A 24977-nucleotide genomic window follows, 5' to 3' on the forward strand; every position below is an offset into this window, starting at 1 on the left:
TTACTGGGCCAAGTACAAAATGAAAACGTGGGACCCCTTGTTCAAAAATCAGGAAGAAAAACTTTGCTTTTTTTTTTCTTCCACAGTCTTGTTCCCAAACTGTCATGGTGGTGTTTTTGTTTTAGTTTTTGTTTATAAGTCAGCTGGTAAATGTTGCACTGTCACAGGCATGGCATCTTCTAGGGTTGAGTGCAGAACCTCACAGGCACCCTGGGTGGTCCCATTACTCAGCATGCACGAGGCTCACTAGCAGCAGACTTCCTTCCTTCCTCCTGCCGCCAGAACCACACATCTGAAAAGTGAGTCACGTGTCTCACTTTCCAATGCACTGGTTGCCTCAACTCACTATGGACAGGCGACTCCCAAGAGTAATGCAGCCTTGACGTGGGGACACACTAGATACCTGGAAGGGGATGAGGAACAGGCTTGACCCTGCCAGCCCAAAGTGGGGACTGCTGCTGCCACGTCTTGTCACAAGATGCCTTCAGGTACAGGTTGCCAATGCCAGCCCTCCCTGCATCCATGCCCAGGTCCCTGCTGGGGTCAGGGGATGCAGATGTTGCCAGGCATGGTGGTGAAAGGGAGGTTGGCCATACCAGAGGCTGTGGAGTGGTTGACCCAGAATACATCCTGGGGACTAAATGGCAGCGGCAGTCACATGCCTGAGCCAGGGTGCCAAGCCCCAGCCATGCTCTAGTTTCCCATCAGACTTCAATTAGGAAACACAAATTCAAAGATAGAATTGTGAAGACTCTCTTGTGGCACTTGGGCAGCTCAGTCGGTTAAGCGTCCAACTTCAGCTCAGGTCACGATCTCACGATCCGTGGGTTCGAGCCCCGCATCGGGCTCTGTGCTGACAGCTCGGAGCCTGGAGCCTACTTCAGATTCTGGGTCTCCCTCTCTCTCTGCCCCTCCCCTGCTCACGCTCTGTCTCTCTCAGTCTCCAAAATAAATAAACATTAAAAAATTTAAAAGCAAATTATGAAGACCCTCTTGATGGCCAAATCAGAGCACTAAACCCCAAGCATGGCACTCTTGAGATCACGGCTGTGTCCAACTAACCTCACTGGTTGCACACCACCATTCCCCAAAGCAAAATAAAGGAAGGCCTACAATGCCACAAATCTATAAACCAAAAGCCTCAAGAGGATAGCTGACTGCATAAACCATAACCCCTGTTCCTTAGGTCTTTCTAACATTTCTGAGTGATGTTTTAAAACATAATGAGAAGGTAAGTGATTCGACTTGAAGAACGTGAAGCTGGAATGGGCAGGTGACAGAGAAGCCAAGCATGTGCAAGAGAAGCAAAGAAGCCCAAGACTACACCTTTTTTCTGTTAACGAGCCAGTTTCCCCATTGCGGAACTCAAGGCTTGTCTAAGTTGTGGTTGGTTACAGGCTCCTTTAGGCATTAACAGTCCTCAGCTGGGGACAAAGCAAAACTATCTGCTGCAATCTGGTGTTGGGCTTGTTACCTGGAAATATATACTGTTAACCTCAATGAAGATGACTAGGAAACAGTTTTCCTTTATGGATTTATTTTGATTTGATTTCGTTTTATTTTATCTTCTTCAGTTCTAGTCTCACGGAGACTTTTTAGGGAAGGTCTCCTGGGCTTCAAATCACATGGTGCATGTATATTTGAGGCAACTGTCAATGAATACAAAACAAAACACAAAAAGCAGCTAACTACCTACCAATACTCTGATTTCCTCTCAGAGCATAGAATCATAAATGGAAGTGGATGCCCAGACAGATACTACATCTCTACCGCCCCACCTCCGCCTCACATTTATTTAGGTGCAGCCACGTGACCGGTTCTCCACAGAGGAATGGCTACGGAAATAACGCGTGCACTCTCTCTCCTTCATGCTCTCCTTTCCATTCCATTATTAGACAGAAACGATGACAAGGCCTTAAAAAGGAATCCGAGAGGCAAGGAACCTGGGTCCCTGGATCGCTGAATGGAGAAGAGCCACTGTCCATTACCCAAAGATACTCTCGCCTTGGACTTTCACGGGGGAAAGAATTTAACTTCTGCTGCATTTACCCGGGACATAATTTTAGGTTTGTTTTTAAATAAAAATGTAGTTTACCCTAAACAATACGTGATCTGTTCTTAAATGAAGACTGTTCATCCCTATCTTTGCAAATGCTTCTAATTTCTTTTGGTATACCAAATATCACTAGTTAATATACATTCTCTTACACAAGCTCATAAATGTAAACTCCTAAGGCTCATTATTATCTACAATGCTTACCACTAAGTGGCAGATTTTCTGCCAGAGCTTCACGTTCCTTTTCTGTGTGTTCAATTCCCAGATTTTCCAGAACATTGTCTAGGTTATATTGGCTTTAACCATTCCTCCTTAAGAAACAAACAGGAAGTAATCATGAAAAAAAAATTACGTGATTTCCAAAGATTATATATAATTTTTTTTCTCACATGCATTTTAGTATGATAAAAAAAACAAAGAAAAAGTACAATTTATTTGTATTAGTGAACAGGCATATAAGGTTGACTCAGTAAATCACCTAAAATGATGTCAAGAACAACTTAGATAAAATGTTCTGAGGTTGGGGGTGCCTGGCTGACTTAGTCAGTAGAATGTGTGACTCTTGATCTTGGCGTCGTGAGTTCAGGCCCCACATTGGGCATTTAGCCTACTTAAAAAATATTCTGAGGTTGAAGCATTACTGGGTGACAGGCTGTGATTATGTGTTTAAAGTTACTATTTGTAGTATTAAGTAATACTCATCTGTTAAAAGAGGGGCCGAAAGAATACCAATGATAGGACTGTCCCCATGGGGAAAACAGAGAGAGTACTGTGCAGGTCTGTCCCCAAAACAAAGCCAAGGTATCAGCTGAGAGGGATAGTTCAAGATTCAGATCATCAATGTTCTGCTATTGCAATATACAAAAAGTGTATGAAAGATGAAAAGACTATAAAAATGGATTCAATGCTCTCGAAGAGAAAACTGTCATGAACAACACATTCACCACAAAATTCTCCAAGAATGTTGCTGACTGGAATTATTCCAAGTATCTGGGATGTCAGGAGGCCAAGTGCCACCTGCAAGAGGCTTCTCTCATTAAATAGCAGCAAACCTTCTACCCTTTTCCTCTTTCCCTTCCTACTTCCCCTTCTGGTCTCTTTTTCTAAGGACCTACAGGAAGAGGAAGTAAAAAAGCATTTTGGCCACAATACCATGCTTCTTTTCCACATTTGCTGTTGCTGCTATTGTTGTTAACTGGTCTTTAGGAAAGAATGTTTTAGAGAAAATAACTTGAGGGGCGCCTGGGTGGCTCAGTTGGCTGGGCGTCCGACTTCGGCTCAGGTCATGATCTCACAGTTTGTGAGTTCGAGCCCCGCGTCGGGGTCTGTGCTCACAGCTCAGAGCCTGGAGCCTGCTTCCAGTTCTGTGTCTCCCTCTCTCTCTCTGCCCCATCCCCACTCATGCTCTGTCTCTCTCTGCCTTAAAAATAAAATAAAATAAAATAAAATAAAATAAAATAAAATAAAATAAAATAAATAAATAAAAATAAAAAAGAAAATAACTTGATTTGTGCCATAAAATTATTAAAGGTCACTCCAAAATCCTTTGTATTGTTGTTGGGCAAACGCTCAGAAAAACTGCCTATGATATTCTGTATATTATGTGTTGTATAAATTAGATTTCAAATGATTCTTTGGGGGTGCTATTTAGAAATATTCTCCAAGAGTGAATGGATCCCTTGCAATACTATACCATGGGTGATTATGCAAACGTGCTTAACATAATGAAATAAAAAAATCTAAATACAGGAATGTAGACATGACTCAAAACCTGGTGGTAAGATGTTTGTGTTGATATTTGTGTTGACATTTAGCAGACTTTTCTGCTAATCATGGTTCTTAAATACCTTTTACAGACTTCACACCATCCAACAATCTGTTCTTATACACCTTTCCAGCAGCTATTAGAAAAGAAAAACCATAATTTATATCCAAAGGAAAAGAACATGGACACACAGTTTTTGGGCAACTGGGTAATTCTAGGAGCAATCTTTTTTACTCTTTCCCTAGGAAATCTGTTCTATCTCCTCATCAAATAAAAATTATTTTAGGAAAAAAATTGTGACAAAAATGTACCCAGTGTTCAGCAACCAAGAAGACTGCTGGGAAGACTATACTGTGCAGGAAAAAAAAAAAAAATCACTACTTCTTTGTGTCCCCTCCCCCTTTTTTTTTTAACCTGTGTCTCACTTCCCTCAGTTTCCTTCCTATCATGCAGGCCTCTCAGGGCCGTGACTGGGTAGTGTTATTACAACCTGCATCAACTCTGATGGCAATATGGTTATGGTTAAAGAGCTGGGTTGACAGATTGAATCTGTACGTCAGCAAACTTAATTTGTTTTAAAAATTATTTTCAGTACTTTTTAGGAGAAACAAAGAGACAACAATTTAGAACTGCTGACAATGGGGCGCCTGGGTGGCGCAGTCGGTTAAGCGTCTGACTTCAGCCAGGTCACGATCTCACGGTCCGGGAGTTCGAGCCCCGCGTCAGGCTCTGGGCTGATGGCTCGGAGCCTGGAGCCTGTTTCCGATTCTGTGTCTCCCTCTCTCTCTGCCCCTCCCCCGTTCATGCTCTGTCTCTCTCTGTCCCAAAAATAAATAAACGTTGAAAAAAAAAAAATTAAAAAAAAAAAAAAAAAAAAAAAAAAGAACTGCTGACAATGACCCCACAAAACCAATGTCCCCGGAAAGGCTGTTCTGAGACTTAAATGGCTCACCGTCGATAGGTACCGTCTGTCTCAGCCTCACTAGTTCCTTTTCAGGGAGCTCGATCCCCATGGCTCCCAGGACCTTTAGCAGATCGTTGGCATCAATCTTTTTTCCTTTCAAAAGACAGGAACATCAGTGCGTGACAATTTGGAATCTAATGATTCCAGATAATGAAAAAATGATCACCTTCGGCTCGGAAGTAGCGAGCGAGTAAAAGGAAACACATACAACTACACAGAATCACAGGGAGGCCACAAATAGAACACAGGTCCTTAATCTCCTAAAAGGCATACTCTCTTAGTGATGGATCTGTGTGCATCTAATGCAGCAGAGGGTAGATTTGCTTTTAAGATTGGCCAGCAAGTTAGAATGATGGAAATCATGGAAATTTATAACTTTGGCAGGGGAACTTAGAATTCTGGGGAGATCCTAAATTATGTGATTTTTCTCTTCATATATGCCTATCAAGGTATGGGATTATTTGAATATTAGTGAGGTAAGTGATATTATTGCTTTATTAAAAACATTTGGGCCAGATTTCTTACCAAGACACAGAATCGTCATTGTATTTTTAAAATTTAAGTTGTACAAATAAATACAGCCTAAGACTCTGAAAACAAGTATTCAATGAGACATAATATAAAGACATATAAACAGTTTGGGGCAGTTGAGGAGATATTTTTAAAATAGTACAATTTTATAGTAACTTGCCACTCACCAGAAAACATTTTCAATGCATCCATTAACTTTTTCACTTCAACCTTCCCATTATCTGTTAAGAGAGCCACGTAAATCAAATACAAATCTAACACCGGCACTCATTAGCAATATGGAATTTAAAAAAGAAAGCAATATATGTATACTCCAATATTTTATCCTATATTCATCTTGAGCCAGAAGTTCTAAAATATTACTAGAGCTTTGATTCATTGAACTACAGAAAATTAAACCTCTGGTAGTTAAGGATGAGATATAAAATTAAGTCACCATTTCCCACAGAGTCGGCTTCATGACTCCTATACGTTGGGAAACTCTCCACTGTTTACATCAGGCACAAGGAACAGAATTTACAATTTTTGTGTGCTACATATTAATGTTTGTATCTGGCTCTTACAATTGATCTCCTTATGTAATAAGCTGATACTTAGTAGTTCCTGACTTTTTTTTTTTTTTTTTTTTTTTGACACAGAGTTTCTTACTCCTTTATTCCCTATGAGTAAATTAATGATCACTTCAGTGATTGGCTTGAGATAATTTTAAAAGTAGAGATTCTGTATATTTTTAAATCAATATTTAAAGACATTAACATGAAAGCATATTACAAAGATAGAAATTTGGGATTCTATAGGATCTCAGATTCATTTTTCCTTACTAGACCAAAAACAACTAAGACACTGCATTTGCACACATTATTATGTTTTGTCTAATTTGTAGATGACAAATATGTAAATAGAAGCTTCATGTCACTTTTGTTCTTTATTATCTTCTGGCTCTAAAAGTACAGAGCAGGCCAATATTCATTTTTAAACAATTTATTGAGATATAATTTGCATACCAAACAAATTCATCCATTTCAAGTGTACAAGTGAACAGTTTTAGGATATAGACTGAATTCTGCAACTACCACTGCAATCTAATTTTGGAACGTTTTCATATTCCGCAAAAGAAACCTCATCATAAAAAAAAAGAAGCCTCATGCCATTAATTTGCAGTTCCCATCTACAGCCCCAACCGCAGTCCTAGGCAATCACTAATCTATCTGTGTCAGGGAAAGTGTCAGGACTAAGTGTCAGTATATTATATGAGGACAAGATTTCTAAAAATCCAAATGGAAACATTAATATGTAGTACATACAGATCTGCTTATTCTGGACATTTCCTATAAATGGAATCATACAATACGTGCTCTTTTGTGACTGGCTTCTTTCACTTAGCATAATATTTTCATTGAACCACTGCATTTCAGCCCTCATTCAGCTTCAATTGTATTTCAGTGTTTCTAGTTCTTCAAGGGAACTGCCTGAGAATGTGGCCTTTATTTAGATCATGGAATTTGAAATAGGAGTGGGATATTATGTAGCTTCAGAAAAAGGCAAAATTCTGTATGTGATAGCCTGAGTGTTTGCAGACCGCTCTGAGAAAATGAATGAGTGCTATCATACGGCTTTGGAATGTGCCTCTCATGTTTAGACTCCCACATTTTCTCTTTTATTTTCCTATTTTTTCTGTATTCATCTCCTCTAGACCGTTTTTCATGCTATTTTCACCCCTAATTATTTATCTATTCCCTCACTTTTTGTAGTCCTAATCAAAGAACTATGTTTTTAGCATTCCTTTGGATCCAGAATTAAAAAGATTGATGAAATATGTTAATAAAATGACAAGAAAGAATATTACTTTATTTTCTTTCCGAGCTCATTTCTAAGTTTTTACAAATATCTTCTTATTGGCAAACAAACTTCTTCAGAGATGATTTTAGAGAAGCTCACAACTCAAGTTATATTCAGTGATGCAAAAATTTATATGCTTACTCACCATCAACAGGTAGGTTCTTTATCAAATCGCTATTTTCCATTCCTGTGAGATTCATTCCCATGTTTTGCAAAGCAGTGTCTAGGTTAGCAACATCAACAATCCCTCCTTGGAAGAAAGAGAAGAATGTAAGCAACATTGAATAACCTTAGAATGTGACAATAGCTATGAATTCCTGTGTGTTATAGATATTGGTTTCACCTTAAAGAAAAAGGTCGAATGTATATTCAGTTGTATCTAAGAGTGTCAGTAATAAAGGCGGAATTAGAATTTCCTCCAATGAGTAATTGTGGGAATCCATTTATATAATTAGCTTTTAAAGACTGTGGCAGAACTTCAAGACGATTTACAGAAATACAGAAAACAAAATTCATATGCTTCTGCCAGTAGGAAAGTATTATTTTTGTTTGCTGCACAGTTTACATGGTTCTTTCCTCTGAATAAATTTTCCCAAAAATGTCTAATAATTTCTCTCATCTTGTGAGATTGAAATATATATAGAGTAGAATATGCATGACATACATTTACCATTTTAACCATTTTTCAGGATAGAGTTCAGTGGCATGGAACATACTCACCTTGTTTTAGAACCATCACCCACTATCCATCCCAGAACCTTCTATCTTCCCAGATTAAAAGTCCGTACTCCTCAAACAACACTCCTCATTCCTCCCTACACCCAGCCTCTGTCTCTATGAATCTGACTGCTCCAGGTTATCTTACATTAATAGAACCGTACAGTATCTGTCTTTTTGTGATTGGCTTATTTCACTTAGCAAAATGTCTTCAATGTTCACCATGTTGTAGCCTGTGTCACAATTTCTTTCCATGTTAAGGTTGATGAACACACAGACTGAGCCCATCTCTTGGCTCTTTGAATAGTGCTGGATATACACATTTGGATACGCACTACAAAAGCCTGAATGTCTGTGTGCCCCCCTACCCCCTGCCATTCATATATCGAAAACCTAATTCTCAAATTGATGGTATTAAGAGATGGGTCCTTTGGGAGGTTATTAGGTCATGAGGGCAGAGCCCTTATGAATGAGATTAGTGTCTTTATAAAGGATAACCTGCAGAGATCCCTTGCCCCTTCCACCTTGGAATGATACAATGCGAAGTCACTGTACAAATACAACCCAGAGGAGGGCCCTTACCCGCCATGCTGGCATCCTGATCTTGGGACTCTAGTCCCCAGAACTGTGAGAAATGAACTTCTGTTGTTTATAAGCCATCCAGTCCCTGGAAATTTATTATAGCAGCCTGAATGAACTAAGACACAAGCCCAGAAATGGAATTGCCGAATCACGTAGTAATTTTAAGTTTTTGAGGAACTGCCATACTGGTTTTCATAGTGGCTGCACCATTTCACGCTTCCACCACCAGCGCACAAGTGTTCCAACTTCTCCACATTTTCACCAACACTTGTTATTTTCTGTTCCTTTTTAAAAATTTTAATTTTTTAAATGTTTATTTTTGAGTGGGGGGGAGTGGAGAAAGCATGAGCGGGGTGTGGTGGTGGGGGGGGGGGGGCAGAGAAAGGATAGAGGATCCAAAGCACAGCCTGATGTGGGTCTCACACTCACGAACTGTGAGATCATGACCTGAGCTGAAGTTGGATGCTTAACTGACTGACTGAGCCATGCAGGCGCTTCTGTTCCTTTTTATAAAATCGCCATCCTATGGGGTGTAAGGTGGCATCTCATTGTAGTCCACTATAAGTCTAATTGCTCATTTGTAGGTAGTCAGAATGCACTGTGGTTGCCCGTAGGGTTTTTTGTTTTGTTCTGTTTTGGTGTTCTGTGACTTGCTTACGATTTGATTAACCAGAGACCTCTGAAGCAACCTTTTAGGACTCATTACGTGCCCTGTGTTTTAGGATCCATGTCTTTGAACAATCACAAAAAATTACCAACTGTTAGGTCTTCAAATTAGCATTTTCTTTCTTTGTCTCTGCTAGCTCTTTTGTATACTGTTGGATAAACGGGCCGATTTTTCACTCTGACCCTCAGGCCTCTTACTCCTCCTTCCTGTTTGTTACTTTTTTGTCTTCATGCTGGAATCTTGGCAATTTTTTCAGAGTTCTATTCCAGTAATCCAATTAATTCTTCATTTCCATCTGCCAATAAAACCATTATGGTTTTAAATTTTCCAGGCTAGACAGTTCATTTCTAGAAATTTTGACTCCTTTCAAATCCATGTTTTCCTGTGCTAGTTTTTAAGAGTATTTCCATTTTCCTTTTGTGAATTCAGTCATTTAAAGCATACTTATTTTATGGTCTATCTAAAATATTTGTGTCATAGGAAGTCTTTGGGCGTTCCACTTTTTATCGTATATATTGGCAAATTTTTTTTAAATATACTTTATTGTCAAATTGGTTTCCATGCAACACCCAGTGCTCATCCCAACAAGTGCCCTCCTCAATGCCCATCAGCCACTTTCCCCTCTCCCCCAACGCCCATCAACCCTCAGTTTGGTCTCAGTTTTTAAGTCTCTTCTGCTTTGCCTCCTTCCCTCTCTAACTTTTTTTTCCCCCTTCCTCTCCCCCATGGCCTTCTGTTAAGTTTCTCAGGATCCACATATGAGTGAAAGCATATGGTATCTGTCTTTCTCTGCCTGACTTATTTCACTTCGCATAACACTCTCCAGTTCCATCCACGTTGCTACAAAAGGCCAGATTTCATTCTTTCTCATTGCCAAGTAGTATTCCATTGCATATATAAACCACATCTTCTTTATCCATTCATCAGTTGATGGACAGTTAGGCTCTTTCCATGATTTGGCTATTGTTGAAAGCACTGCTATCAACATTGGGGTACATGTGCCCCCATGCATCAGCACTCCTGTATCCCTTGGGGAAATTCCTAACAGTGCTATTGCTGGGTCATAGGGTAGATCTATTTTTAATTTTTTGAGGAACCTCCACACTGTTTTCCAGAGCGGCTCTACCAGTTTGCATTCCCACCAACAGTGCAAGAGGGTTCCCATTTCTTCACATCCTGGCCAGCATCTATAATCACCTGATTTGTTCATTTTAGCCACTCTGACCACTCAGCGTGAGGTGGTATCTCAGCGTGGCTTTGATTTGTATTTCCCTGATGATGAGTGATGTTGAGCATCGTTTCATGTGTCTGTTGGCTATCTGGATGTCTTCTTTGGAAAAGTGTCTATTCATGTCTTCTGCCCATTCCTTCACTGGGTTATTTGTTTTTCAGATGTGGAGTTTGCGAGTTCTTTATAGATTTCGGATACTAGCCCTTTATCCAATATGTCATTTGCAAATATCTTCTCCCATTCCGACGGTTGCCTTTTAGTTTTGTTGATTGTTTCCTTTGTAGCGCAGAAGCCTTTTATCTTGATGAGGTCCCAATAGTTCATTTTTGCTTTTAATTCCCTTTTGGCAAAATTTTTTCATCTTTTGTAATTTTCTGTTTCAAGGTCATTTTAAGAAAAGTTTTACAGGGAAAATTCTTCGGACCATGATATGAGGATGAATTTCTTGAATACTAGAGTTACTACAATGCTGGCGCAAACTTTAAAAAATTTTTCTTTTAATATTTATTTCTTTTGAGAGAGAGAGAGAACGCACATGCGTGTGAGTGGGGGAGGTGCGGAGAGAGACTGAGACAGAGAATCCAAAGCAGGCTCTGCACTCTCAGCACAGAGCGTGACATGGGGCTCAAACCCACAAACCATGAGATCATGACCTGAGCCAAAGTCACACACTCAACTGACAGAGCCACCCAGGTGCCTCACTTTTTGTTAAATTTTTGTGAGTTCCTGGCCCATGCAGGGAGTGCAAATATGAATTGGAACCAACATGAACATAGGTCCATAGTCATGAATTTTCAAAGAAGACATTTCTTCATGATCTTAGAATCCATGACTATCCACATAAACTTCCTTTTACCTACTTGTGCTGATTAGACATTTTTCTAGTTTACCATTTCCTTAAGGGTGAAGTTATTCAAGAGTTCTACTTTTATGTGGACTTTTGCTTCCATCTTAAGGTAAAAGAATGGTACAGGAGGCCATTTCGTAAAATAAATACAGAAAAGATCTTTGGAAAAAACATGAATGTAGCTTTACACGCACATACACACACAGTGGTCAAGGCTTCTCGTCTGCTTTTCAGATTCAGATTCATCTGCTTTTTTGCTATAACTGTCACTCACCTTTAAGGGTTTTTACACCATCCATCAACCTATTTTGGTACACCTTTCCAACAGCTGTAAGAAAGAAACAAAGCAGACCACACCCATGAAAGATTAAGTTAGGCATTTAGGAAAGACAGACATCATAATTTACCCCCAGAAAAGGCCTAATTTAATTGTAAATAACCAAGAAAACAGTTAACAAGTAGAGAAAATTTTCAATATGGCCCCCTGGCTTCTGAGGGAGTTATTATGGGCACTCTACTATGCTGAAACACACACATCTTAATTCCCTATGCCTCCCTTTAATGTCCCCATTTTCCCTTTCTGGTATTTTCTCACTCTTTTTACTTTCCTGTATGTCCCTGTTTATTCTTGAGGATGCCTTCTGACTAGAATCAAAAGTTAGAATAGGCACTTCCTTGACTTAATACCAGGTTAGTGACTGAAGGGGCCAATGATTCTATAAACAAAGTGGCACCGCTGGGGTTACTTCTTAAACTGGAACTGCATAATTCCTTCTAAATCCTGTTTTTATCAAATGGAAATAATTCTAGAACTTCTCAAAAAATAAACACAAGTCTGAGTTCCTTAAAGGCTACATTGTTTTTTTAAATACTCACCATTGACTGGCAGACATTTCTTTAGTTTTGAGCACTCCTTATCTGTGAGCTCTACCCCCATTTTCTCCAGAATACTTTGAATATCACTGACATTAACTTCTCCTCCTTCAAAGAAAGAAATGTAAGTCGATGAAAAGTTTGACTATGACCTAAAATCTCCAAAATATGAAGAAAAAGAAGTCATTTATCTATTCAGCAGATCATGCAACAGCTATAAACAAAGTAGCATGAGACCTTTGCGCCATCAGACATCATGGAAACAGAATTGTTACCTTTACTCAAAAAATTCAATATCTATAATTATGGAGTAAAGCAATTTTTTTTTTTTGAGTAAAGCAATCTAAGCAAGATGTAAGTGGCTTGGGGGATTCCAAGTTATTTAAAATATCACAGACATTTAAAATTCAGTGTCTCTGTTATTACCTTAATTATGAGTGTTGTGTCTGGTTTTACTTCACTGCTTAATATGTTAAATCAGCATAATGTGCATTTGCCTTTGAGAACATTTAATTCTATTACACAAGTGAAGTAAGTACATTAGTTCAAGTTTGTAGTTTACAAAACATGGGCTACATCTTTTAAGATGTTTTGCAGTACATGGGGCGCCTGGGTGGCGCAGTCGGTTAAGCGTCCGACTTCAGCCAGGTCACGATCTCACGGTCCGTGAGTTCGAGCCCCGCGTCAGGCTCTGGGCTGATGGCTCGGAGCCTGGAGCCTGTTTCCGATTCTGTGTCTCCCTCTCTCTCTGCCCCTCCCCCGTTCATGCTCTGTCTCTCTCTGTCCCAAAAATAAATAAACGTTGAAAAAAAAAAAATTAAAAAAAAAAAAAGATGTTTTGCAGTACAGACAAGTAGTTTTTAAGTAAAGGGTATGTAAGTTAGATAGAAGGGAATGAAAGAACTGAGCAATATTTAATACTCATGAGGCATTACATGCACATGGAGAACATGTTCACTAAATACATGTTAGACTAAATGTATAAGAAGCGCTAAATATTTGTGATACTCTAACATTGCTTGAGGCACCAAATATTCAAGATGTGGTAAAGATTTATGACACTTGTTCAAATGACTCTAATTTGGCAATCCATTGGTGACACCATTTTTAGGTCTTCTGTGTCCTCTGCTCAAGGAACACAAAACCTATGGCTCTTTGATGGCCTTAATGGCAAACTACAACTATTAACAACAGGTACTTGTCCTTGTGTCTTTCTTTTTTTGTTTTTGTTTTTGTTTTTTTAAGTTTATTTACTTTGAGATAGAGTGGGGGAGGGGGCAGAGAGACTGAGAGAGAGAGAGAGAGAGAGAGAGAATCCCATGCAGGCTCTGTGCTGTCAGTGCAGAGCCTGACATGGGGCTCGATCTCACGAACTGTGAGATCATGACCTGATACAAAGTCAAGAGTCAGATGCTCAACTGACTGAGCCACCCAGGTGCCCCTAACCCTGAGTCTTTCTGAAAGAGTTTGTGTCACAGGCTAGAGCACTTTCCATCTGTGGTCCATCTGCTTGAATCTCAATTCTGGTCCTTATAACCACATCAGCAGCAGGAAAAACTAATGCTGCTGAACAGAGAGAGACACAAAACTTATTATGCACATCACACACCTTAGATTCAAGTAGTGTAGTCCTTCCATTCACTCTACCCTGAATTTGTTAATGTATTCCATATTTCTGCCCCATTTTTGCTGTGTGTTTTTATTTTATTTTATTTTATTTTATTTTATTATTATTTTTTTTTTGCTGTGTGTTTTTAAATGATTTAATACTGTGTGACTCAAACATTTTAACTGGGTCCATCAGCCTTTCTGTCCTGCGTACTCTGGGCTAGTACTTTGAGGCTACAATTGCAGAAAGTCTGTTTCCCTTGACACTCAGATTATGCATATCAAAGTACTGTTTGGAAGAAACCTCAGAGGATCAAGAATTTTTTATCAAGCATTGCACTTCAGTATATAGTGTAAATATCAAAAGTTAAAATTCCATACAATTTATCACGTATACAAGGACTACTTGGAGTAAAAGAGGGTATTAAAAATAATTCGTTAGGGGCGCCTGGGTGGCGCAGTCGGTTAAGCGTCCGACTTCAGCCAGGTCACGATCTCGCGGTCCGTGAGTTCGAGCCCCGCGTCGGGCTCTGGGCTGATGGCTCGGAGCCTGGAGCCTGTTTCCGATTCTGTGTCTCCCTCTCTCTCTGCCCCTCCCCCGTTCATGCTCTGTCTCTCTCTGTCCCAAAAATAAATAAACGTTGAAAAAAAAAAAAAATTAAAAAAAAAAAAAAATAATAATTCGTTAAAATTAATCTCCCTCAGTGGTAAACCATAACAATCTAGGATGTAAGATCACTCTGAAGTTAAACTCTAGGCTAGGAGTCAGCCAACTTTTCTATAAAAGTTTATAAACAATAGAAAATATTCTAGGTTTTGTAGGACTTATGATCTCTGTCACAACTACTCAGCTCCACCTTTGTATGGTAAAAGCAGCCATAAATAACGCACAAACTAATGGGCTGGATGTGTTCCAATGAAATCGTTTACACAAACGGAAGCAGATTTGGCCCAAGGGTCAGAGTTTGCCAACCCGTAGTTTAGACAATTAAAGTAGAAACACTTCCCCAATAAAATGGTAAAATGGCAGAGTAAAAAGGTAGTGATGGGAGAGTTGGAATAGAGCATTAAAATATAACTTAATGTACGAATTAGGAGCTTAGAGTCACAGTAATTGTTCACTAACCTGTAACAGTGGCCACTGCATCCATCAATGTGCTGAGCTCAACCTTCCCGTTAGCTACAAGGAAAGCCAAAATAAGGTAATAAGGCCAGAGAGCCATATATAAACAGACAAAAAATAGGGTAAATTGGGAAATAAGAGATCGAAGTTCATTAGCTCCACTGCTTTATCTGACTCAACTATAAGGATATAAACCCTGGATTTAAAGAATTAACTCCACATTAGTTGAGGGAGAGTCTTTATCTCTTGGACGAAATGGAGTCTTGAATGTACCTCTTGAATTTGAAGGCTGCTCTCCATCTTACTGGCAGGGTGAAAGGTCCCAGTGACTTATTTGGCTGTGTAGCCATTTATCAGCTTTGGTTCAGCCACATTTGTCAGAGGAGTCTTTGGGGACCACCTTTCTTGTCTTCTTACCTTTTCCCAATTTGTCTTTCTCTAGTTTCTGTGTCTATCACAACTATCTTGGGATTTTTGATCACACAAATTGGTGACCTGTTTCTTCTATTAACACTACATATACTTGTGTGTAAAGATAGGTATGTATTTCTCTTTAACCCTAAAAGACGGGTAGATATTTCAGAGAGTCTCCAAACTGAAAGGACTTGTGGTAACATCATAACTAGTCACAAAGGGGATTCAACAGTTCACTGAAAGCTAATGGGTTAATAAAAATTCTATGGGGCGCCTGGGTGGCGCAGTCGGTTAAGTGTCCGACTTCAGCCAGGTCACGATCTCACGGTCCGTGAGTTCGAGCCCCGCGTCAGGCTCTGGGCTGATGGCTCAGAGCCTGGAGCCTGTTTCCGATTCTGTGTCTCCCTCTCTCTCTGCCTCTCCCCCGTTCATGCTCTGTCTCTCTCTGTCCCAAAAATAAATAAACGTTGAAAAAAAAAAATTCTACATGATGAGTTGAATGTGTAGACTTGCTCTCCTATGTCCTAAGGCTTCATGAAGTCCTTGTGTAACACTAGGAATTATTTTTTTTTTTAAAGGGTAACGAGTCATAAAAAAAAAAGCAATAAACTTTAGAAGAATATTATGCCTTATTGGGAATAACTTGGAATGAGGATGGTTCTGAGGGGGGGGTTCAAGAGAAGGCCAAGTTTGCACCCGTGTGCTGAGTATGAACAAGTATTCCCTTGTATGCCACTGAAATTGGCCAGGATGTTGCTGGTTGTTTCAAAATGAGTATAATTTCTGCCAAACCTTCTTTGGAAAGCAGAAAACTGCATGAGTGATGATTAGGCAATTGTCTTTTTGCTTTGATAACATTTATACCAATGATTTGGAGCCCTTTGGTTATGTACTGCTCAAATGAAGTGTTAGAAGGCCAGCCTATATTTGACGTTCCTCTTGAAGACTTTCTGTCACTTTGAATTATTTGTATTTTTCACTGTTTTTCATTTGTTTAGTCTAATTATTCCATCATTCCATTCATTCTTCAATATTTATTGCCTCTAAATATAAGATGATGTACGTATGGTTTCTACTTACAAGAAAATCACAGTTCATAAACAAAGAAGAGTGATATAAAGACACTCCCTTTTTATACAATATGCTAAGTGTATAATAATATATGTGTGAATAGGATGAATTTTAAACTAAGAGGAAGAGTAAATAAAGTGAATTCCATGGATCAGGGAGCTCTGGGAAAGGTAAACTTTGAGATTAATTTTATGGGCAAGAATTGGCTGGTGAAATATGCCTAAGTATTTTTGTTCTAGGAGTTGGAGAGTATGTGGAAAAGGACAATTGGATAATCAAATCAGATGCCATGGTATAAGCATTAAATAACAAAGAAGATCTGTATATTAATTGAAGAAAATTTTATGAATTATCTACTAAATTTCAGGCACCATATGAGGCACTAAAGATTAAAATATATTTAATAATAAATTTAATATAATTTCTGAACAAGTCAGTTTCTGGGGTGAGACGGACAAGTAAACATACTGTAATAGAGTAGTTGGGTTGACATACAGCAAATGATAAAATCAGGAGATGCTCCCGCTAAAATTCATCCATTTATAGCTACTGCTTTGCAACAGGGTGGAGAGCCGACTATATAAGAATCTTGCCTATATCCAATACTATGGTTCAGACACCTCAGTGTTATAGGGCAATGTGGAAGCAGGAAATAATGTAAGATAAAGCTAAAAGGAAAGCAAGGGTCAGATCACAGATGTATGAAATAGTCAGCACTCCTAATTGGTAGGACTTGGTATTCAATGAGATGTGGCACTAAGGAAAAGTTGCAGTGAAAAATACCAATTCGGTTTTTTTTTAATATTTATTTATTTTTTGAGAGAGAGAGAAAGAGAAAACGAACAATTGGGGGAGGGGCAGAGAGAGAGACACACACAGAATCTGAAGCAGGCTGTAGGCTCTGAGCTGTCAGCACAGAGCCCAGCACGGGACTCGAACTCGTGGACAGCGAGATCATGACCTAAACCAAAGTTGGAGGCTTAACCGACTGAGCCACCCAGGTGCCCTGAAAAATGTCAATTTTTAAATTTGTTTTACTAAGAACATGATGGTGCCACCAGCTGAGAAAGGGAATGTATAATTAGGAGATAGTTTGGGGTAGGTATTTTTAAATATAGTGAATTTAAGATCTGAGGCTTTGCTGAGCAAGAATGAATTTGGCAGATACAACCCAACAGGAATCTGGATGTGGTTTTACCCAACCCATATTTGGGGAGGAATTTGGGCTGCAGAAAAACATCTAGAAGTTTTCAGCATATAATGACACTTGGAAATAGGAGTGTGGATAACACTGTCCACTGAGAATTGTAACACGGAATTGTAAAAGTTAAAGTGATTAATGGGCTTAGGACACAACTATTTGAGGGATACTAATAATACGGAAATTAGTCATATTTTTCTTCCTTCCTTTCTATTCGCCAGCCTATGAGATTCATTTTGCTCCTTGTAAATTCATTACTGGATCAGAAAGTAGTTATAATAGTTCTGTGTGTGATGCCTGGAATCCAAAAGAGAAGAGGTTAAAGATATGGGGCTTATAGAAATGAAGAGAAGCCTAGTTTCTTCTCTAAGCTTTGCAAAAATGTCATTTTGATACTAGGTAAAACTAATTATGGACACACTCATGTACAAGTGCAGAAAGTCTCCTGTAAGATACAGTAGTATGTGAAACACGCACCGGTAAGTGGTAGATTTTCTGTCACATCTTCGTGTTCCCTTTGTGTGAGCTTGATTCCCAAGTTTTCCAGGACAGTGTCCAGGGTATTCACCTTAACTCTGCCTGCTTAGGAAACATACAGGAACGAAACATGAAAAAAAAATGAGTTTAAAATATTAGAAATATATTTGTGAATGCGAATTGTTATCTGAATATATATACTTTGTCATTATTACAATAAAAAACAAAAGAGAAAATGTACTTCTGTGATTATTACTTTTCTGTATGAACTCCCATTTAACATGTCTAAGAGCATTAAATAATCAACAGAAAAATCAGAATTAGTAATTCGTCCTTTAAACCTTGAATGGAAGCCTGTATTATAAACAGCTCATGAAGGGATAGGCTACGTGATTTGATTATAACCAATATTAGAGAGAATAGGAATGAGCTTTGATGATAGGACCTCACTAATTTATTAACTAACTAATATTAAAACAGAGTGACGATCATAAGGTAACCTTAAAAACAAGCAGAATCTTAGCACTTTTTTAGATAAAATCAATCATTTTAAAGTGAACACCTCAGTGGAATTTGGTACATATTCACAATGTTGTACAAATATCACTTCCAGTTCCAAAACATTTTCATCATCCCCAAAGGAGAGCCCATACATATTAAGTAGTCACTCCCCACTCCCCTCTCCACCCAGCCCCCCGCAACCCTAACCTACTTTTTGTTTCTATGGATGTGCCTTCAATCTTCCTTCATAACAAGCTTTCCTTACACAACTCCCTAAAAATTCGGTAATTCTTTTCTTCATAATTTGCTGTGTATGATTAGGTTTTTGGGGTTGTGAGTATGGATTCCTAGCAAGATGGATTGAGACATGATAGCGTAAAATATTACGATGACGAAAGTAACTAAGTAACTGGGGTGCCTAGGTGGCTCGGTCGGTTAAGCATCCGACTCTTGATTTCAGCTCGGGTCGTGATCTCAGCGACGGGGAGTTCAAGCCCTGCGTCCGGCTCTGCACTGTCAGTGCAGGGCCTGCTTGGGATTCCCCTTCTCTCTCTCTCTCTCTGCACTCCCCCACTTACCATCTTTCTCTCTCAAAGTAAATAAACAAACTTAAAATGAAAGAAAGTAACTAAGTGATCTATACATAGGAAGCTAGACAGGACGCTGTCTAAATGATAAATGTGAACCTTGAAGATTTCAGATGTCTCTGCCTTTCTTATCAGGCTTTTAACCTACCCTGAGTGGATTTCACCCCATCCAGCATTGCATTCTGAAATACGTTTCCAGCAGCTATAGGAAAAGGAACAATTCATGTCAGAAGGGAAATGGTATGAACATCCACTTACTTATAACTTCAGTAAAACAACTGTAACTGAGTGGGACATGTGTTCTGTCTCAGTATTAAATTTAAAAAGAAGTTATGGAAAAGAAAACTGTCTCAGTGTGACAAATATATATATTTTCTGGCAAGTAGGAGACTGACAGCTGAGGGAAACACTATTCTGTTGAAACAATCACACCTTTCCTTTTTCTGTTCACTTCCCCTTTTATTTCTTTTCCTCGTCCCCTCCAGTTTCCTTCCTTTTCTTCCTGAGGATATAGGCTGATCAACTACCTGACACTCAGATGGCAAAGCTATGGCTGAAGGGTTTGGTAAACTGCAGACTAAATCCAAATGACAATGCCTTTTCCTAATCAATTTCAGGATTTTTCAGAAAGCCCTCGACAGGTAAAAATTTTAAATTGTTCACACGGGCCACAAAACCAAGTTCCCTAGAAAGTCTTTGTGGCTTCTGTATAGCTCACCATCAATTGGCAGAGTTTCCTGCAGCTTTTTAAGCTCCTCAGCTGTGAGCTCGATCCCCATGCTTCCCAGAACTTTCTCCAGATCACTGACATGAACCTTTTTTCCTTTGAAAATACAAGAACATTAATGTCTGAGAATAATCATTCCATGAAATGGTGAAAAATTCATTCTCATTATAATGCATCCCCCCCCCATTTGAGGAAATGGAAGGGGACAATGAGACACGTCTACACAGAATTATGGGGAAGTCACATAATAGAACATAACCCCTTAGTGTTTACAAAAGGAAGGTCTTTTATTTCTGGGAACAAGTCTGCCCTGCTGAGAACAAATTTGTTTTATAATTGGCCAGCAAATTAAGATACTAGATGAAAATAGTATAAATTCAGCTATCATTTATTGTATTTATTCTTGTCTCTGAATAATGTGACTTTTTTCTTCATAATGACAATAATTTGATCCTGTCAGGGCTTTACAATGTAACTGGAATAAGTGTACAATGCACAATATAATGATTCCACAACTCTAGACCTTAATCGGTGCTCATGATAACAAATGAACTCTTAATCCCATCAATTTATTTCACTCATCCCCTCCCCCACCTCCCTTCTGGCAACAATGTGGTCTCTATAGTTCAGAGTCTAGTTTTTTTTTGGTTTGTGTTTCTGTTTTTTTTTTTTTTTGTTTGTTTGTTTTTTAAATTTTTTTTAATGTTTATTCATTTGTGAGAGAGAGAGAGAGAGAGAGAGAGAGAAATACAGAGCGTGAGTGGGGGAGGGGCAGAGAAAAAGAGGGAGACACAGAAGCTGAAGCAGCTCCAGGCTCAGAGCTGTCAGCACAGAGCCCAATGAGGGGCTCAAATTCATGAACCATGAGATCGTGACCTGAGTCGAAGTCGGATGCTTAATTGACTGAGCCACCCGGGCACCCCATTCCTTTGTTTCTTAAATTCCACATGAGTGAAATCAAACGGTATTTGTCTTTTTCTGGCTGATTTATTTCACTTAACATTGTATCCTCTAGATCTACTTAAAAGTAATTTCTTATTGAAAGATTGAGCGACATTGGCAAAAACAGCTGAGCAGTGAGTGGGTTGCTTCATGAAACTATCCTTCCACCGGAACACAATGAGTGAGAAAGAACTATCAGAATCAACTTCCTTAGAACTCTGGAAAATAGTCAAAGTTTGGTACCTCAACCAAGTGAAAGCAGAATTGAGAAAAAGGTGACTTATAGTAAGAGAGCTTTGTGGCATTTTGACCCCCTTCCCCAAACTGTTTTTGATCATCCATCCCTGTGAGCAAAATATTTTCCAGGACAAAAGTGACAGTCTCTTATTTACCTGTAAAAGGTTTCATTCCATCCATGTGCGTTCTCATTTCAACCTTCCCATGAACTGTAAGAAAATGTAAATCAAATACATAGTGGCATTCACTGAGAAATGCAAAACAGGAAGCACAATGGCATTCATTGGCTACTTTTTATCCCCCACCTACCCCAAGGAGCACAAAAGGACATGGAAAATAATCACTCTGCTTGTTATAAAGGTGCCCATTTTAACAACTGCTTTCATCCATTGTCATATGGCAAAACGCTAAAGGTGTGAGATTCAAAAGTCACCTCTTTTCATCAGACTTTGTTTTTAGCTTTACACTTTGGAAAACCAAAGATGATTTGGGCCACGCCAGGGAAAACAAAATTTAAAACTGGGATCTTATTCACCACTGTTTTAACGGGACTTTTGAAATGATCTCTTTCTTTACTGAGATTCTAATTACTATTTCCTTTCATGTTCACTGACCCAGGCAGACCAGTTTACTCTTGATTTGCATGACGTACGATTTGCTTGAGGGCAATATTCATTTTGAGCTTAACTTCCCAACTCTAATGATTTGCATAGTTTTCGTAGTAGACATAGTAGACAAATTGAATTTCATACAAATTAATATTTAAAAAGACATTAATATGGTAAAGAACAGAAATATCTCACGAATAGATGATTTTTGAGATCTATATTTTGCCAAGAAAGAAAAACGACCTAAAAAACTGTCACTGTTGGTAAGTTACTTGAAAAATTCCTGATTTTAGATTGTAAGTAATAAATTACAGTATACAGTATCTAAAAACCCCTATACCATGGAAAATTTACAAATGAAGGTCCTGGATAACTCAAAAAGATTTACTGAAGTATTAGAAGTACGCAGTGACTCTTAGCAGAAGCTGTGTGACACTTACATGTACACAATAACAAGTATTAGAACAGTGAGCAGGATAAATATACATTTATTCATTGGTTGCTAAATCTAGGCTAAACGAGAATCTTCCTTGTTTTTCTTCTGGATCTTTTGAGGCAGAACATTCCAAAAGTTATTTCTGTAGTAAAACCAATTAGTGAGGTCAGGAAAGCATGAAGATATGTGTCAGTTTTACGGGGCCACCGGAAATTCTCAGAAACAAAGATGATAACACCTATTTGGTGTAAAATTCGCTATTTAACTTGGGTCCCATTTCAACTGAATCTTGCCCTCTCCAGTAAATTCATATCTCCGTCCTGACAGACACAGTATGAGAAAAGCTTTGCCCTAAATGGGGTCTTTCTGTCCCAAATGATATAATTGGGGCTCTATGCTTGAGCCTTAATCTTTCACAAAACTTCTTTTTAAGCTCAATACTGATGGTAACTCTTCAGATGAGCAGATCACCAATAAGCAATAACTTAAAAATTTTAACTCTGGGGGTGCCTGGGTGGCTCGGTCGGTTAAGCATCCGACTTCAGTTCAGGTCGTAATCTCACGGTTCATGAGTTCAAGCCTGCATCAAGCTTGCTGCTGTCAGCACAGAGCCCACTTTGGATCCTCTGTCCACCCCCCTCTTTGTCCCAGCCCCCGCTTACGCTCTCTTTGTGTCTTTCAAAATAAATAAATTAACTTAAAAAAAATTCTAACTCTGATTTAAAGAAAAAAGGATTAATCATTCCACATGTCCATTTTATTTCATGTGTACTTTTTAATCTCACAATGATTTTCATTATGTTGGTTGATCTGAAATTATTATTTTAAAATAAGGAACAGAAATCATTGGCAATACCAGAGGATAGTTTCAAATAATTGCTATATTTCCACCCATAATTCTGCTTTTTTTAGCAATATGAAAAAAAATTCCACCATAATCTCAAATAGACAAAAAATAGTTTTCTATTATGAAAGCTGATTGTTCCATATCTAGTCTCATTCACGGATACACCATTGCAAGCAAAGAAAACAAGACAGTGAAGACCACTTGCATGGTCCTTCTAGTACACTACCAGAGGTAAAAATTAGAGAATAAATCAAATGAATTAACAAAAATATTTTTAAGGGTACACTGCTTATCTTACACAATGACGTGAATAAATGCACCTTAATAAGATGAGCAAGTATTGATTCATCTAAGGTTATATGATAGTTAAGGCATGTTCCAGACAGATACTTCTTAGCCCTACTATAACGTTCTCAGGCTGATATTTAACATTTGCTTATTTAGCTTGAGAATTCTTTTAGCCCCAATTCAGAATGTACTAAACTTGAGACTTTGTCTCTAGCCCATCAAGGGAGATTAGAGCTTTGGGAACAGTCAGTCCTTGGACCATGGAATCCAGCTCAGAATGATGGGATGTAAGCAGAGGCATAGGTGGGGCCGCTGAGCATTCAGACATTCCACACATTCAGGCCTGAGTGGTTACTGTTCCTTTTCCCCTCAAGGGTATCTGGAAAACTTGGTCCTATTCTTTTGGTGCAGGAAATAGGTCCTACACTTCATATTCCTCCTTTATCATGCTTTTTTTTTCTTTTAAGAGAGAGAGAGTGAGCGCGCGTGTGCACGAGAGAGACAGAGAGAGAGAGAGAGAGAGAAAGAGAGACAGAGAGAGAGAGACAGTCCAAAGCAGGCCACACTCTGCACAGAGTTGGATGCAGGGCTCGATCCCACATCCCTGGGACCATGACCTGGGCCGAAATCAAGAGTTGGACGCTCAACAGACTGAATCACCCAAACGCCCCTATTCTGCCTTTCTACGTGTCCTTGAAAATGGTGAGGCAAAGACAGAAATGCTATTTTAATAACCTCCCACTTAGGGGTACCTGGCTGGCTCAGGTGGTAAAGCATGCAACTCTTGATCTCAGGTTGTGAACTGAGCTCGACACTGGGCCTAGAGCTTACTTAAAAGAAATTAAAAATAATTTCCCACTTCGGGCTCTGCTCTCTTTTCTCTATAATTTTTAAAAATTTTTTCTGTGTTAAAGTTTCTTCTATTTAATGCACCCCACTCCCTTCCCTCCACAGCAGTGTCTCTCTCTAATTTTGTTCAGTTCTAATAGCGGCCTTGGCCTTGGCCATACTCCAAGTGGAAATGAAGTTACTGAAAATGTCAAGGGGCAAAACATGTTTACTTCCAGTCTGAGTCATCTTTCATGTTTTCCGTCTTCTTAATGCCAAAGTAGAGTTTTCAGAGATTCTTTTATAGAAGCTCAGATTAACCGATTCAAACGTATCTTAAATACTCACCGTCGGCTGGTAGGTCACGTGTCAGATCATTAATTTCCTCTTCTGAAAGGTTCATCCCCATAGTTTGCAAAGGAGAATCCATTTTATCGACATCAATAATCTCTCCTTGTGAAAAAGTAAAGAATACGGGGAAAACTCACTGATTCCAAAATGTGACCACTCGCATTACTCATAGTGCATTAATGATTATCAGTCTCATGGGGAAAACAAGATTTAATATAGTCTATTCACATATATCAAGGGGGTCAATAAGGATGTTAGAATTCGAATAGAAATCTTCCAGGTGAATGAGCAATTTTCAAATCTTTCACAGCAAGTGGTAAAATCAAACTGTGGCTGACAATGAGGGTTTTTGTTTTTTTTTTTCCTGAACTCCCAGATTAGATGCCTCAACTCCTGACAAAAATCGATCATCAAGTTCTGTTTCCATTTATGTGGAGGACGATGTTATTCAGACCAACCTTCCTCTGGAAACTGAAATCTTGGATAAAATGTAAAAAGCATCTCCTCAAAAGTGCTAAAGAGCTGATAAGAGAGTACGTTACTAGTGCAAAGCCTCATCAAAAGTAGGAACCTAGGGAGGTAAGCAGAGCCCTGGTACTGCTTCTGTTCTAAATATACTTGCTCCATCTGGATTTGAACTGTCATGTTGATGACCTCAT

General features: G+C 38.9%; 1 protein-coding gene across 1 annotated transcript in view; it reads right to left on the reverse strand.

The window, feature by feature from the left end:
- Nucleotides 1-2109: 2109 nt before the first annotated feature.
- LOC147571297 (uncharacterized) overlaps nucleotides 2110-24977 on the reverse strand; it is a 46722-nt gene continuing 23854 nt past the window's right edge. The window contains exons 6-18 of the mRNA XM_086696460.1: nucleotides 24316-24420; nucleotides 21116-21169; nucleotides 19773-19877; nucleotides 19203-19256; nucleotides 17967-18068; nucleotides 14807-14860; nucleotides 12076-12180; nucleotides 11474-11527; nucleotides 7301-7405; nucleotides 5484-5537; nucleotides 4774-4878; nucleotides 3904-3957; nucleotides 2110-2367 (exon numbers count right to left, since the gene is read on the reverse strand). Of these exons, the coding sequence (XP_086552586.1) occupies nucleotides 2339-2367; nucleotides 3904-3957; nucleotides 4774-4878; nucleotides 5484-5537; nucleotides 7301-7405; nucleotides 11474-11527; nucleotides 12076-12180; nucleotides 14807-14860; nucleotides 17967-18068; nucleotides 19203-19256; nucleotides 19773-19877; nucleotides 21116-21169; nucleotides 24316-24420 (980 nt within the window). The 3' untranslated portion in view covers nucleotides 2110-2338. The remainder of the gene's footprint in view (nucleotides 2368-3903; nucleotides 3958-4773; nucleotides 4879-5483; nucleotides 5538-7300; nucleotides 7406-11473; nucleotides 11528-12075; nucleotides 12181-14806; nucleotides 14861-17966; nucleotides 18069-19202; nucleotides 19257-19772; nucleotides 19878-21115; nucleotides 21170-24315; nucleotides 24421-24977) is intronic.

This window comes from Puma concolor, unplaced genomic scaffold (genome assembly GCF_028749965.1).
Source record: "Puma concolor isolate L17-30 unplaced genomic scaffold, mPumCon1.1.hap2 unalloc_scaffold_31, whole genome shotgun sequence".
NCBI classification, from domain to species: Eukaryota; Metazoa; Chordata; class Mammalia; order Carnivora; family Felidae; genus Puma; species Puma concolor.